Raw genomic sequence first — 16,220 nt, forward strand, 5'->3', positions numbered from 1 at the left:
CACAAGCATTACACCATCTAAAACAAGTTTTAAAACACCAAAACAGTTTAGGGTAATGTTTCTAGTCCATTTCCAGCAACAAATGTCGAAATTCTGAAAACTGCAGCCTCTACTCGTCGAGTGCAATAACAAACTCGACGAGTAGCTTGCATTTGTTCATGGACTCGTCGAGTCCCCCCATGGACTCGGCGAGTTCATACGAGCAGAAAACAGAAAATCGATTTTTCAAGCAGTTTGCACAAAAAAACCAACAAACAAGCCTAGGATCTGATACCACTGATTTGTTTTGAGCATTCTAACACTTCCTAAGTGTACATGCAACCCTAATAACCTTGGATCTATGTTTGTCTAATTATCATGCAAAGTAGAATTCCAAGGTTATATTCCTATCTAGCATACATGGGGAACATTTTTAACTTGAATGAAAGATAAAATAACTTACCTTGTTGTTGATTATGATCCTTGAAACCTTGTGAGCCTAGCACCCCAAGTGTGATGCCTCAAATGCTTCACACAACACCAAATGCAAAGGAGTAAACTTTTGAGAGAATAAACACACTTGAAAAATCGGCCTAGCCCTCACTTGTTCTTGTGTAGCTGATTTTGGTGGAGAATGGGTTCCTTATATAGTGTTGACACATCTAGGGTTACACCATGTAAACCCTAATGTGTCATGAATTTTCATTTCCATGACCCATGGGTTTGTAACTCCCATGGAGCGTCCATGGAGCATCCTATGGGCTTAACCCAACTTGAGAATCCATGGAGCCTCTTAGCCCACTATACAAGTTATGGATGATTTACATAATCAACCCATATATTTAATTAGTTATCTTTTGATCACTTAATTAATTCTAAATTAATTCTTGATCAAACTAATTAAATAATACTATTAATACATTAGAACTTATAATATATTAATAAACCACAAGTGTTAATTGTCTCATTTAGTCTATCCAATTGCATGGTGCCATGCAACCCAAATGGACCATGCCGGGTCGGGTCAAGTACATACCAGAAGTAGTTATGGAGTTAGACACCTTATCTAACAACTATTCTGCTCAAAAGAAAGTGAAGAAAATGGCACGATGAAAACAAACTCATTCACCTTCCCGTTCAGAAAAGAATGATGAGCAGTCTGCTGGTGAGGAAGAGGAAGAGCAAAATGAAGGTTCTCCTAGGGGAAATACACCTCCTCGATCTCCAACTCCAGAGGATGTTGTTAATGATTCTATTCCTACTCCTCCTTCATCCCCACCCAAGTCTACTATTCTGGATTCGGCTCCTCCTCCACCTCCACCTACATCACAACCTTCTTCTACAATTGCTCCATCACCGCCTGTCAACTCTACTCCTATTACTACAGCTCCATTACTACCTCCTATTTTTTCCCAAGCAACTTTCACCACTACACCTATCATCACCTCTACCACCGATTCTTCAGTAAAAGTCAACACATCTGATGTGGGGGCGAAGATTGAAGATCCTCCTAAAGTCACAACTGAACCAATTTTCCCAAATCCTTCTAGTGATTCTAATCTAGTTCTTGGAGGAGCTGAATTTGAGTTTGATTCTACTTAGTACAGTCCCTACAGAATCCCAAGTGATGATGATGAATCTGCTCCAATGACCAAGCAGCAGATAGATAGTGTTAATGAAAAGCTTGATGCACTGGTTGAGTCCTCTAAGAAGTGCAATGATGTTGTCATGAAAGCCTTTCTAGATACAGCGTTGCACCAGTATCATGAGTCCATCGACAAATGCACTGCTGCTGTGGATGATTCTAGTTCTTTGTGCGGGAACCCTACAGCTGATGTCAAAAACCTTATTCATGATTCCAAGGTTTTCCTTGATTCTCTCAAGGGTCATGCTGAGACAAACGCTACTAAGGTGAATGCATCGGTTGCTTTCATGTCTCAGTCTCTTCAAGGAGAACAAGCCAAATTTGAGACTCTTCGGTCTGATGTTTTTACTGATAACAAGACTTTTCTGGCATCTGTTGACTCTCGGTTAGACAAACTCAATGCTGATTTCCAGGTGGAAAGGAAACTACGAGATGATCTTGCTCAACATATCGCTATCAATGAAGTGCAGAAGGCTGAAATTGCCAGAGCAGAAAGAGAAATTTCGCTGTTAAAAACTGAATGAGCGGTTTTTCGTTGCTGTGGTGGGGATGTTCTTACTCAGCTGCACAATGTGATTCAAGCTCATGACCCGATTCTTACGCTTACCATTCGTAATCATCTATCCTCCAAACTCCTTCCAGCAATTGAACTCTTATGAGAAATAAAGGGTGTTTCGGATAGGATGGCTACTTCGCAACAAAGGGGAGAAGGTACTATGAAGATCCCTCCTGATGTTAAACTAAAGGTGACTGTGAAAACCGCACCGAAGGATAATGTAGCTTCGGGTTTTGGTAATAAAGAAAAGAAGAAACATGTTAGTGGGGAAGATGATGATAGTGAAGAAGATCAAGAAACTATATCTGAGATCCTGAAGCGAAAGAAAAGGCATCAGGAGATAGATGAAAATATTTGAATTGTAAAGGAAGAAGAAAAAAGGAAAAGAAAGAAGAAAGAAGAGGATGATGCTCTTAGTTGCAAGAAGATGTTGTTCCCCCTTGGACTAGGGAAACACTGATCAAAGAAACTATAGAGTTTCCAAGCACATACTGGCTGGAACCCGTGACTTCGTTTGACTGTGATAATACGAGGGATTCACAGTTGATATGCCTATAACACAAAAGGCATTCATTTTTCATTTTTTTTGATTCGACTACTGAAGTCTCTTCACCTCATCCTCAAATCGACCGAGAACTTATTGATTTTTATCTTTAGTTCGGTCAGCCTCAGTACCTGACCTGGAGCACATAGAAAATTACAACGTTCAAGGTGCTGAAGCGTTTGCCTGTAGGGAAGTTCGTTAATGTTCAATTCAAAATATCTCGAGGTTTAGATAACTCGGTTTCTTTGATATCCCTGGCAGATCTTCTCAATTTAAATCCTCATGATTAGATCCCGCTGTTAAATATTTTGCTCTCTAATTCGAAAGAGTATGAGCCGATCCTAAATCATCTGAAGGGGATGTTGGCTTCCTACATCCATGAAGTTGCCAAGATAGATCAGGAAATAGCTTCTGTTTTAAGGAAGAAACCGACGGTGAAGCCTACTGCAAAGCCAGGAGATGTCAACAAAATGCATCTTCGTCAGATTGATTCTGCTCACCTCACTGTTATGTTCACAAGAGATAAATGTGAAAAGTTTCTGTTTGCTCTTGTTGACAAGCACCTGTTCTCCACGGATTGCTTGGAATTCATTATCAATATTGTTCATCGGTGTAAGGAAAATTCTGCTTTAGATAAGAAGAACTTCACAGACATGCTTCAGTGGTACATCACATTCAGGCATACTCTTTCGACCATCATACCGAGTGTGTTCAAGACGATCAAGAAGTCTGCTGTTGGTCAACCAAACTGAGCTCTCGGCTCCATTGACGCAAAGGGGGGAGATTGTTGGGTATTACGTGTTGCGTCATGGGCCATTCTTTTGTATATAGTGCATGCATGTATGCCTTAGTGATACGATAGTCATTTATTATCTCTGTTGCATTATAACCCTAAACACCTCTACAGTCGAAGTTCTTAATCGAGCTCTTCTGAGGTGTTCAAGTTAATCATTCGACATCAGTTAAACCATTCTTGTGTTCATCAATTCTTTATCTTTATTTTTCTGCTTGAATCTAACGATCTATAAGAAGTTTTTATTCCAACAGTGTGGCTATGGAAGAAACTCGCCGAGTCCATATGAGAACTCAATGAGTCGAGTCGGGGTTGCCCCACGATTTATGAACAGTGGTAACTCGTCGAGTGGAAGGTTCACTCGACGACTCAAGTGAGGCTTTAGAAGGATCCAGAGGATACGCTTGGACTTGCCGAGTCTCCCATGTGCACTTGATGAGTTTGGTCAAAGTTTGACCGGTGGCTAGAGTTGACTTCAATTGACCTTAGGGTTTTGGTCAAGCTGGTTCAAGAGAGGTCAGGGAGGGGTAGAATGGTCTTCTACCCATTCTTTAGAAATGAGGACAAGAGAAAGTATTGATTAGAGATGTTATTATATTGATAGGAGGAGGCTAGTTCGGGTTATCGAGCATGAGAGGTTGTCCGACATCGTACGAGGTGAGTCTTCTCACTATACTTTACCTAGAGTGGTAATTATGTGTGACCGGAAGGTCTTATATGCTATGCGGAGTATGTGATATATGTTTCTATGTGATATGTATGTGTTATGTTACATTATGAGTATCGTGGTATGGACAGGAAGGTCATTATGATATGGACCGGAAGGTCAACAGTGTATGGATCGGAAGGTCATACGGGTAGGGCCGAAAGGTCTACCAGGGTTGGGACAGAAGTCCCCTGAGACACATGGATCGGAATGTCCCATAGAGCCATGGCCTTGAGTGGCGTATGTGTTGTATGTGGTATTTTGGGGAACTTACTAAGCATTTATGCTTACCGTTTATGTGATATGTGTTTCAGGTACCTGCGAGGATCGTGGGAAGGCGCCGGCATGATCAATACATTGATGGAGTTTTATTTAATTAAGATCTTTGGAATTGTTTATTCGGATGACATGTGTTACATTAAGTTTTGACATTTTATATACATGAAATTATGTTTTTAAAAAAATGAAAAATTGTTTTGGAAAGTCTCATTGTTACAAGTGCTAAAGGGCAATATGAAATTCGTGTAATGCACTAAAGCCTACTTGTCTAGACCCTGTGTTTAATGTGCTAGTAGGAACAAAGGATTCAAAAGGACTAGACATTGATTGATCATGAAAGGACTAGACAATATGACTTAGATAGCTTCATTTGGACTAACCTTACGACACTCGGGTAGATTGAGCAGTGAGATAAACATGGGAACCTGTAAGATACACTAAAAGTTAATTATCTAGAACTGTGGCTCAACATTTCCGTGATATATGGACTCATGTCCTTCATTCTGGAATTGATAGGGCAACTAGGGGGTTATGATAAAATAGGTCTGTAGGAAAGTATTTTCTTGCTTTCTATCTGTCAGTCATATGTGTCTTCCTTTGCGTGATTGGAACATATCCGACTTGGAATGCAACATATGCAACTCTATCTCTATGCATATCCATATTTATGAAATTCTTTCTATTTGTTAGCCATATGCTGTCCCCTCTGCGTGATCGGAAGATTCGATCTGGGACACAACATATGGACTCTACTACTTCTTTAACCCCTATCTATGTAAGTCATATACTGTTCCCTTTGTGTGATTGGAAGACATCCGACCTGGGATACAACATATGCACTTCTATATCTGCCTTCTTTCTTAATGATTGAATACTCACATAAAGTAAGGAGCTCTTTGGAAGTTCTTGATTATCGTGGTATACCGGGAAGTGGGAAACACGTTCTAGTACATATAAAATTGAACTTTTAATAGGTTGTCTATAGATCTTGCTGCTTAATTTAAGTGGACAACAATATCCTTGGTCATCGTCAGCTAAATGTCCATTTAAGAATATAGATCACAATGACTTGTCACTTATAATATGTACAAATTGTCAACATCCTTTGTGCTTAAGTGGATCACAATACCGGTGATTGACCATATCTAGACATGCAGGCATGTATTGATAAACGATATTGGATTGCATGACAAATTTGATACCAAATATTTTTGTTTATATTAAATTTGTTCATAGTTTTCCTCTATGGACAAACTTAGGAGGAGAATTAAAATTTTAAAAATCAAACAAAAAATCAGAAAAATCAAAAAGCCAAAAATAGTATTATTTTTGTTTTATTTCTTGTTCAGAAAAATAAAAAAAATCCAAAAATACTTTTGTTTCTGTTTTATTTTTCAGAAAATATGAAAATTCCAAAAATATTGTGTGCTAAGTTTTTCTTTTAGTTTAGTTTTGTTTTGAAAAGTGAATTCAGATGTAGATGAGACACATGGAGACTGTATCGAGATTTTCTAAGCCAAGGCATCATCCATGATTATCGAAGAATTCTCATTCGAAGGAACAAGAAATGAAGACTATTTTTTCAACATTCAATCTTTCAACCACAGAAGCAAGGTGAAGCTGTTCTTAAAGATTATGTGACAGATTGCATTGAAGCCTCCTCAATCAGTTTGCTGCTATCTATGAACCTGCTAAAGTGATCCAGAAGATTTGTTCTCTCTGATATTCTCTCTAAAGATTCTCAAACTGAAAGTGCTATCTTTCAAGAATCAGTACATCAAGCATCCTCACCCGATGTACGTTAAATCTCAAATTCTGAAGAAAAGCCCAACTGCTCAAGATGAAGTCATTTATTGAAGATTCATCAAGTTCATCTTGAATCTGTGAAGAAATTGAAGATTAAATCTAAGGTCAAGCTACAAATAAAAACTGACAAGAAAATCCAACTACATTTTTAGGGTGAGCTTGTTGGGTCAATTAGAAAAGAAAGTTACAACCCAAGGGGGAGATTGTCGGGTCTAAATTATGGTTTATACTTTACTTTTCTAGGAAAATGTATTTTCTGTAGTGTAATATGTGCTTGCAATTGTGTTCACGGCCCAGATGGGTGTTTACGGCCGTGAACTGGTTCACGACCGTAAACCCATTCACGGCCCATGTCCACTATATATTGTATTAATTGTGAGGAGTGCATGTGTAAGGGACTGTACGGCCAAGAGAGGAGAGAGAAAAAAAAGGAGCATAAGTGTCTGTAAATGTGTGAATCTTGTGTAATGGAACTTCATTCTAATCAAATCATACAAGATTCATATTATTATTCTTCTCATTCTCTTCTATTTTGATCTGGCATCATCCGTTTGATTAGGATTCTGCACCAACAAACGGATTTGATTGATACTCAAGCGAATTTGGGACTTACAAATTTGATAACCACCCTATGATAAAAAATTAGAAAATAGAAATATGCCCCATCTTCAAAGAAAGAATAATCAACATAGAAGATGTGGATAACCTTTACATGCAACACGCGATAACTGGTTTGTATAAACCGTAACTCCAATATTTCTTTTCTCACATGATCAAGCAACGAATATTTCAAAGGAAAATTTATTTTGAGTTTTCGAAGGTTTCAAAAGGATAACTTCCAATTTCTAATTATTATTTTTCCATGTAATGTATTGCGTGTTGGTTTAAACTTCTTAAACAATATTGGTTTACTCTCTTTAAGTTGCTGTTATAAATCAGAAAAACAAAGAAGGAAGAAAGCAAAAGAAATCCAAGCAGGAAAAGTGAGAGAAAAGAAAAAAAACGTGCAGGAAAAAAAAAGAAGCAATGAGAACTTTTACGCTTAATCTCAAGTTCATCATAAAAAAAACAGAACACCTATTTATAGGCAAACAAAGATGTGACAACTACTTATTTTCATAGACTTGTTGACAAATAAAAACATCCTAATTTGACTCTATTATAAACTTTCCATATTTCTGAATTACATTTACATTCTCCCCTGTAATTCTTAAACTCTTATCTCTTTAACTCTAAGCGACTTTCTCATGCTTTCAAACTTCACTTTGTTTATAGGCTTGGTCAAGATGTCAGCTTTCTGCTCATTAGTACTCACATGCTTTACTATAACATTTCCTCTTTCTATATGCTCACGAATGAAGTGATACCTTGTGTCAATATGCTTACTTATACCATGAAAGATTGGATTTTTCATCAAATCCAAAGCTGACTTGTTATCCACATTCAATTTAAAAGGACCTAGTTTTCTTCCGGTTAACACACCAAGCAACTTACTTATCCAAATTCCTTGACATGTTGCATTATTGGCTGCCATAAATTCGGCTTCACATGATGACAATTGAACACACTTTTGGTTTTGTGAACTCCAAGTAACAAGATTGTTGTCTAAGTAAAACGCCATTCCACTTGTACTTCTTCTATCTACAACATATCTTGCTAGATCACTATCAGTGTATCCAATCACGCTATTCTTGCCACCTTTTGTATATGTCAAGCAATAGTCCACAATTCCTGTAACGCCCGTAGATCCGGGCTAGTCAATTTAGAGGTAATAGGGGTCGAAAACGACTTTTCGGCAAAAGATTATTGAGAATATATAATATCAACCAAGTTGTAGTATATGTTACAAGGTTTCTATAAATATAAATAGCGTCGAAATCCGAGTTATAACGAAGAAGCTATGACCCGTCGAAGTTTCGCAACGGAACCGGCACGATACCGGGAAGCGTAAATAGCGAATTTACGATAGAGTGAGATTTAGCCTTAGCGATCTAAATAAAAGTCGTAGAATATGTTAAACTAAGAGCGTCGATAAAAAGAACGCCCAAATCTGACTTCGTATGAAGAATTTATGATTTTTCGAAGTTTCGGATTAGCAATGTACAATCCGAAATTCGAATATTAGATCGAGCGGTTTTTAGCTAACACAACCTGAATGAGAATCGAAGATCTCGTTAAGAGTAGCGTAATGAGAAAAAGATGGGTGAAAACGGACGTCGGATGAAGAAGTTATGAGTATTTAACGGACCAATCCTGTCCCGGCCTGTTAATAATATAACTTTTAAATAGAGTCAAAATTAGCCGACGGAGTATAAAAGAAAGTTGTAGAGTATGTTTCCACCTTCGCGTGGATATAAAGAACGTCGGAAATGGAGATTGTATGTGAAAGTTATGATTTTTAGAAGTCGGAGTATGAATTTGCGAAATCTGTTGCGAGGTGGTGACGTGGCTCAATCAGGGCCGTCACTTGCTGAACACGGAGTCGCTTCGGATGATGACACGTCGCCCTCGCATACGCCCCGCGTCCGAAGTCAGTACGCCCCGCGTACCCTCGCCCTTATCTTCTTTCGGAGTGCGAGACAGCTGGTCCGAGGTGGCATTCTTATCCGAGCCTTACGCCCAGCGTAGTCAAGGACTATGCCCAGTGTAATCCGAGGCCTCGCTGGCTATAAAAGGGGGCCGAGAGTTCCTCCATTTTCACACCTTTCTTCACTCTCTCTCTAACCTCTTTCTCTCTCTAAGGGTCCTAAACACTCCTAAACCCTAGGGAACCTCCCCTAGCACCCTAAGGAAGCCCCGAGGCTCATGGAGTCCCGAGAAAAAAGGGTCTTTCGGTTTCGAAACGCTACTCCAAATAAAGTTCTGGTTTTCTTTAAAATCCGCTGTAAGTGAGATACGCTTACGCAATTTTTTATATAGCTTTCAAATAATTATAGTAATGTTATTAGGTCTTTAAAATAATTATTTGGGCTATTATTATGAGTTATATTGAGTGTTATTTAACGCTTATATAATAATAATAATAGCTAGACTATTAATTAGTCGCGGTTGACGTTAGACTAAACCCTAGTGGTATTGATACTAGGTTTTATCGAAGGAAAATTGTTTAAAGAGTATCGAAGCGTTGTCCGAGTGCTGAGTCACCACCTTTCAGGTGAGTGCATGGTCCCTTTCATCTTACACATAGATATGAAGTATTTTACATAAATTACGTGCTATGTGTGCATATTATCTGAATACTTGTTGTCTATGCTGGATGAATGATTTTATACATGTTTTAAATGATTTAAACTGTATATTTATTATATATCTACAAATATGTTGGGATAAAACATGGGTAGATGAAATAGTTGGTGTGTGATGAAATAAAGTAATGAGAGATAGGTGATGATAGGAAAGTGATGATAATTAGGTGAGGATAGATAGGTGATGATGAATCGGTGATGTAGGATACTACAACCTTGTCCGACAATTTGGAGATGTAGTCATCTACCAGAGTATAGATGGCGACCACAGACTATTATAGACAACCCCGTGGAAACACCAGCAGGCTCATAACCTGTAGGTGATGAATTACGAGTCCAGGCGATGTTGTAACTACGTATTCATGCGGTGATACTCTAACCTCCTTACTATGAATTACGAGTTCAGGCGATGTTGTAACTACGTATTCATGCGATGATACTCTAACCCCTTACTATGAATTATGAGTTCAGGCGATGTTGTAACTACGTATTCATGCGATGATACCCTAACCCTTGGTGGGCACGTATTGAGGGAGTAATCCCTGAATCAATACTGTCTAGGCAATATAGGCGATGATCCTTAGGGAAAGTCCTTAGGAACAAACATAAAAGGAGATGCAATGTAAGGAGATGAGAGGTAAAATATGATGTAGAAGACGACCCTTAGGATAAATCCTTAGGGAGGGTACTTAGGAATAAAAAGATAATGGGGATGGGTAATTGGGTTAATTGTTTGATTATTGAACATAATAATTATATTATTGTGGGTTGAAAACCCTATGTACTAACCAGGTTTCGCAACCTGACCCACTCAGTTTATTTATATCACAAGTGTTGTTATGAAGTCACATTACACTGAGAGATTAAAGAGATGTAGATCACTAGTGTAAATAAATGTAAGTTCTGTTTATACTTATGTTTTTGTATTGACGATGACATCCCAAACGTTTTAAAATGAATAAAATACGTTTCTTTGAAAATGTTTTGATAACGTATTTAACATGTTTTTCTGGGAACAAATTCCGCAACATTTTTATGAAAAGAAGTACTCTGATTTTTACATAAGTATAAACAAAAAAAATCGGTCTTTTCTGGCCGTGAAAATTGGGGATGTCACAGTTCCTTTCACATGCCTTAGTATGTGCTTCACAACTACTTGATGTTGCTTGGTTGGTTTCTCCATCAAGCGACTCTAAATGCCTACAAAAAAAGCTATGTCAGATGGTGCGTGAGTAAGATATCTTATCCCTCCTATGATGCTTCAATATGAGGTAGGATCTACGACTTCACCTTCTTTATCCTTAGGTAATTGTATCTTTGACTCCATGGAGTAGCTGCAAGGATTACAATGAAACATCCCAACTTTCTTTAGGATGTTGTTAGCTTAATTTGTTTGTCTCAAAGTGAGACCATTTTTATGTTGATTAACCTCGATGACTAAATAGTAAGCTAGCATCCCAAGGTCACCCATTTCTAATTCCTTTCTTATTTGTTATTTGAACTTCATTATCTCATCCTTATGACTTCTGGTGACAATGAGATCATCAATATAGACACCGATTATTAGTATGCTCCACCTTTTTTTCTTCATGTAAACTGTATACTCTTTTGGATACCTTTCAAACCCCATCTCTATCATGCATTGTTTTAAGAGAAAATTCCAAGCTCGTGGAGCTTGGCATAAACCATACAATGCTTTTGCTAATTTATACACCATTTTTTGTTTATCTTTTTCACGACTCCCTCCGGTTGTGTCACATAAACTTCTTCTTCTAAATTACCATTTAAGAAAGCTGATTTTACACCAAGGTGATGTATGTTCCATCCGTTTGAAGCGGCAATAGCAAGTATGATTCGAATGGTTTCCAAACGAGCAACCGATGCGAACACTTCATCAAAATCTATGCCTTGTTTTTGTACGTAGCCTTTAGCAAATAGCCTTGCTTTATATTTTAATATTTTTCCGTCCGGGTATCGTTTGATCTTGTATACCCACTTTAAGCCAATGGGTCTTCTATCGGTTGGCAACTCGACTAAACTCCATGTTTTATTTTTCTCAATTGCACTTAACTCAATTTTCATAGCTTCCATCCATTATTCATTTTCACTTGCACTTGAGAAATTTACTGGTTCTTCTTCATCTTGTAAAAACATATGTTCATCACTTTCTTCGTAAATATCGGCCAAACTACAATATCTTTGTGGAGCTTCACTTTCGGATGAACTATCATGTGATGATTGAGGTGTAACCGAGCTATCTTGTGGTGTATATTCTTCATCAAAATTTGGATGGATATCGTCTTCCTGTTCAACTTCAATATCAAGCATGATATCGAAGGTGAATGTTTAATTTGCCATGGCTTTGAACTTTGTTGTAGGTCCCCACTCCCACTTAGCATCGTCTTCGAAAATTACATCTCTTCCCACTCGAATTGCTCCAGTTTCCGGATCAAGTTGTCGATAACCTTTTGTACCTTTTCAATTCCCAAGTGTACTGGCATCTTACTTCTATCATCGAGTTTTTTTAGATGTGTGCCTACTATTTTTGCATAAGCAACACACCCAAAAACTCTCACATGATCAATGTTGGGCTTTCGGCCAGTCCATAGCTCATACGCTGTTGAATCTTTCAATGCTTTTGTGGTTATTCAACTTAGAATGTAGATTGAGTGACTCACTGCTTCACCCCATAGGACTTTTAGAACATTCATACCTTTTAGATTGCTTTTCACCATCTCTACTATTGTTCGGTTGCATCTTTCTACAACACCGTTTTGTTGCGGGGAATAAAGTGTTGTATAGTGGTGTTTCAACCTGGTTTCATCACAATATGTAGTGAATGGTGTTGATAAAAATTCACCACCTCAATCGGTTCAAAAATTTTTTAATTTTAAACCCGTTTCAACTTCAACTTTTGCTCTAAAGTTTTTAAAAACAATTAAAGCTTCATCCTTTTTTTTTCAACATATAAACCCACATGACTCATGTATATTCATCGTAAAGTAACATAAAACATCTATTTCCGGCTGGTGTTGGTGGTGTGATCGGACCACAAACATCTCCATGTACAACTTCTAGTCGTTCTTTAGCTCTAAATTTGGTGTACTTTGGATAGGATTTTTGAGCTTGCTTGGAGATCAAGTAAGCTTCACACAAGCTTGTAGGAACTTCAATTCTTGGTAAGCCTTCCACTATTCTTGTATCAACCATGTGTTTTAGTGCATTGAAATTAACATGTCCAAACCGCTTGTGCCACAACCAAGATGCCTCGCCCTGTTATGCAAGCAAGCATTTCAAAACTTCTTCTTCAAGTACAACCTTATACAAACGATTGCTTGATTGTTGAACTATCAATAATAGTTTTCCCTATGGATCATGAATCCATAAATACAATCCAAGCATCATAATCCGATCTCTATGTTAAGCTAATTGTCCCAACCTAATAATGTTGCTACATAACCTTGGTATATAGTATACGTCTTTCAGCAATCTACTTTCACCATTCTTGCATTTGAACATGATTGAACCCTACCCCTCTATTCGAACTCTAGATCCATCACCAAATTTCACATAACCTCTAGTAGACATATCAAGGGTTCGAAATTTGCCTTTTTCGCCAGTCATGTGGTTGCTTGCTCCATTGTCGAGATCCCACACGTTTGATTGGGTTGGAGTTTGTTCACTTGATCTTAGCTTGGGATTAACTTTTTCCTCATTCAAGTAAACTTCATCGTTTACTTGGGCTGCAAGTAGAAGTGCCGGCTCATGATCATTCTGTCCTTAAGTTAACTTAGCTTCATGATTTCTCTCACAACGTGGGTTCTTACATTTAGTAGCGTAATGGCCAAACTCTTGACAATTATAACATTGGACTTTAGATTTATCACAAGGTTGATATGATTCATTACTTACTTTGTTTTGTTGATTACCACCACCTCGTCCTTTGTTGGAGTTGTTGGAATTGTTATAACCACCTCTTCCTCGTCCTCGTCCTCGTGTTCCACCACCTCGATTATTATTATAGTTGTTGTTTTGTTGTTTTGAACGATCTTCATTATTTTTCTTCTTTGCCCGTTCTGACTACTCTTCATGTGTTAACAATAGCTTCTTTTCAGGTTCTTTATGAACCCCAATACGAATCTCATGAGCTTTTAATCTTCCGACCACCTCTTCAAAAGTCATCTCGTCGAGATCTCCAAATTGTTCAATTGTTGATGCAAGTTGAACAAATTTGGAAGGTACTCGTAACAATTTTTTTTACTATGTAGGATTCTTGAACGGTTTCACCAAGAGCACGAATATTACTCACAACACCTCCAAGTTTTGCAGAAAAACCGTCCATAGTCTGTGATTCACTCATGTTCATCATCTCAAATTCATCTTTGAGAGTTTGAACTTTGGCTGTTTTGACACGATCTGCTCCCAAGTACATCGTCTTGAGTATTTCCCAAGCTTCCTTTGCCGTTTGCTTCTCCGCAATCGTCAATAGAGCCTCCTCCGGAATTGCTTGGTAGATGGCAGCCATCTCCATCTTGTCTCTCTTCACACCCACCGGATTTTGTGGGTTCTTCGGCTCTATGGTTTCCCACACCTCTTGAGCTTGCATGTAAATCTTCATCTTTATCGACCATGCTTCGTAATTCGCCTTAGACAACATTAGGTATTGAAGAGTAACCGAGCCTTCTTTGTTCGACATCGCACTAGATTCGTTCTGATACCAAATGTTGGTTTAAACTTCCTGAACAATAATGGTTTACTCTCTTTAATTTGCTGTTATGAATAAGGAAAACAAAGAAGGAAGAAAGCAAAAGAATGGCAAAAAGGAAAAGTGACAGCAAAGAAAAAAAACGTGCAGGAAAAAAAATAAGAACCAAGGAGATCTTTTCTGTTTAATCTCAAGTTCATCATAAAAAAAAAAACGAAAGACACCTATTTATAGGCAAACAAAAGGTGACAGCTACTTATTTTCCTAGATTTGTTGACTAAGAAAAACATCTTAATTTGACTCTATTACAAAATTTCCATATTTCTGAATTACATTTACATTGCGTGTTTGAGCGTGTATCTTAAAAAAAGAAAGGATCATAGGCAGCGAACAAATTTCTTCAAGCTAACAAGGCAGAGCGTCCGTAGATTTCGCGATTTCTTTAATTTCTGAAACGAGTTATTATGAGATATCCAATTTGGACACAATTTCTTATTTGGAACTCGAATTGAAAATGCATGCAGTAATTTCCTTTCTTGTACGTCCACCATCAGTTTGATTCTTTTATTTTATTTTTCTATGATCCGATCATGCAACCGACGAAAGTAGTGGCTCAAGTTTGACGAGATTTAGATGACACACACCTTCTAGAAACCATGTGTGGAACCCATTTAATTGGAATAAAAAAAACAAATTGGCCTGCACTCATACAGTAGGCTTCCATTTAAATAGCTGCATGCATTTGTTTATGTATCATTACACCATGGAGTCACAAGCTACCACCAATGGTGATGAAGGCGGGTTATCATAGTAATTGTTCGATCCGGATGATTTTACTGGAAACGCTGTTGCATTGGTCAACGACACTAACCATTACCATGATGTGGAGAAGTATCAAACACTATAATTTTGGTCAACTGTGTGTGGTCGTTGGCGAATGCACGGTGCTTTCTTGTAGAACATCCTGTCGGGTGGAAGATGCGTGATAGGTCCGATCCGTATGTAACACTGTCTTTATATCCGAATATTTTGTGTTTAAATTGATCTCACTTTCGAAAGGGTTTATCTATTTTTAACATTGTTTTATGTAGATGATGCAGTCAAATTAAGATGTAATACCGGTTAGTTTAGCATAAAAGGATGGTTTAATCATGAAAAGTTCATATATATGCATGTTTACATTTCTCTTGTTTGTTTCCTTGTATTTGCAGAGTTGCTTGTACACTTGTCATGAAGTCCAAATACACTTGCTTGCTGTTTTGGGAGGATGATCTGTAACCATGGGAACAACAAATGTATTGGTGGATACTACTGAAGCTCATTTCCTTTTCCAACTTTCGGAAATCCAAACCCAAAAAAAATTAACAAAGAGAAGGGGCTAAGGATAAGACTGCAAAATGGTGACAAGAAGTACATGTGGCGGTCTTTGGCGCTAAATGGTGTCTCAAACATAAATGAAAAATGGCCTAATGTTAAACGGTTTCCTTGGCAAGTTTTAATTAACTTATATATATATATATATATATATATATATATATATATATATATATATATATATATATATATATATATATATATATATATATATATATATATATATATATATCGATTTGACAAAAAAGTCCTAAACATTATTTTTTTGACAGTAAAGTCCAAATTACCGACAGTTTTTGACACTTTTTACCTTTTTCTCCGATTAGCCGGTAGTTAAGACTTTTTTTTTTTTTTTCAAAAATATAAAGTTTAAGACTTTCTTGTTAAATAGTCAATTAGGACTTTACTGTCAAAAAATAAAATTTAGGACTTTTTGTCAAATCGTTGAAAATATTGGGAGTTTAGTGTATATATCCTTTTTTGGTTAGAAATTTAATGGTATGATACTCTTTAAGCATAAGAGTTATTGAAACTTTCTTTAGTTCGCTAGATCCTATTGAAATCCTTAACGTTTACTTATTGTTAAAT

The 16,220-nt window shown here is 37.4% G+C and overlaps 1 protein-coding gene and 1 long non-coding RNA gene across 2 annotated transcripts; one reads left to right on the top strand and one right to left on the bottom strand.

The window, feature by feature from the left end:
* Window positions 1–11,964: 11,964 nt before the first annotated feature.
* LOC145049564 (uncharacterized) lies at window positions 11,965–14,249 on the bottom strand. The gene is made up of 4 exons (XM_078997950.1): window positions 13,815–14,249; window positions 13,086–13,327; window positions 12,267–12,367; window positions 11,965–12,179 (listed from the first exon to the last, which is right to left on the bottom strand). Exons 1-4 carry the CDS (start codon window positions 14,247–14,249, stop codon window positions 11,965–11,967), a joined length of 993 nt encoding a protein of 330 aa, XP_078854076.1.
* A 766-nt stretch (window positions 14,250–15,015) lies between these two features.
* LOC145050226 (uncharacterized) lies at window positions 15,016–15,755 on the top strand. The gene is made up of 3 exons (XR_013683381.1): window positions 15,016–15,256; window positions 15,350–15,379; window positions 15,470–15,755. It is a non-coding gene; the product is annotated as an uncharacterized LOC145050226 (long non-coding RNA).
* Window positions 15,756–16,220: the final 465 nt, after the last annotated feature.

This window comes from Lactuca serriola, chromosome 5 (genome assembly GCF_051521515.1).
Source record: "Lactuca serriola cultivar US96UC23 chromosome 5, Lser_US96UC23_V15, whole genome shotgun sequence".
In the NCBI taxonomy this organism is placed as follows: Eukaryota; Viridiplantae; Streptophyta; class Magnoliopsida; order Asterales; family Asteraceae; genus Lactuca; species Lactuca serriola.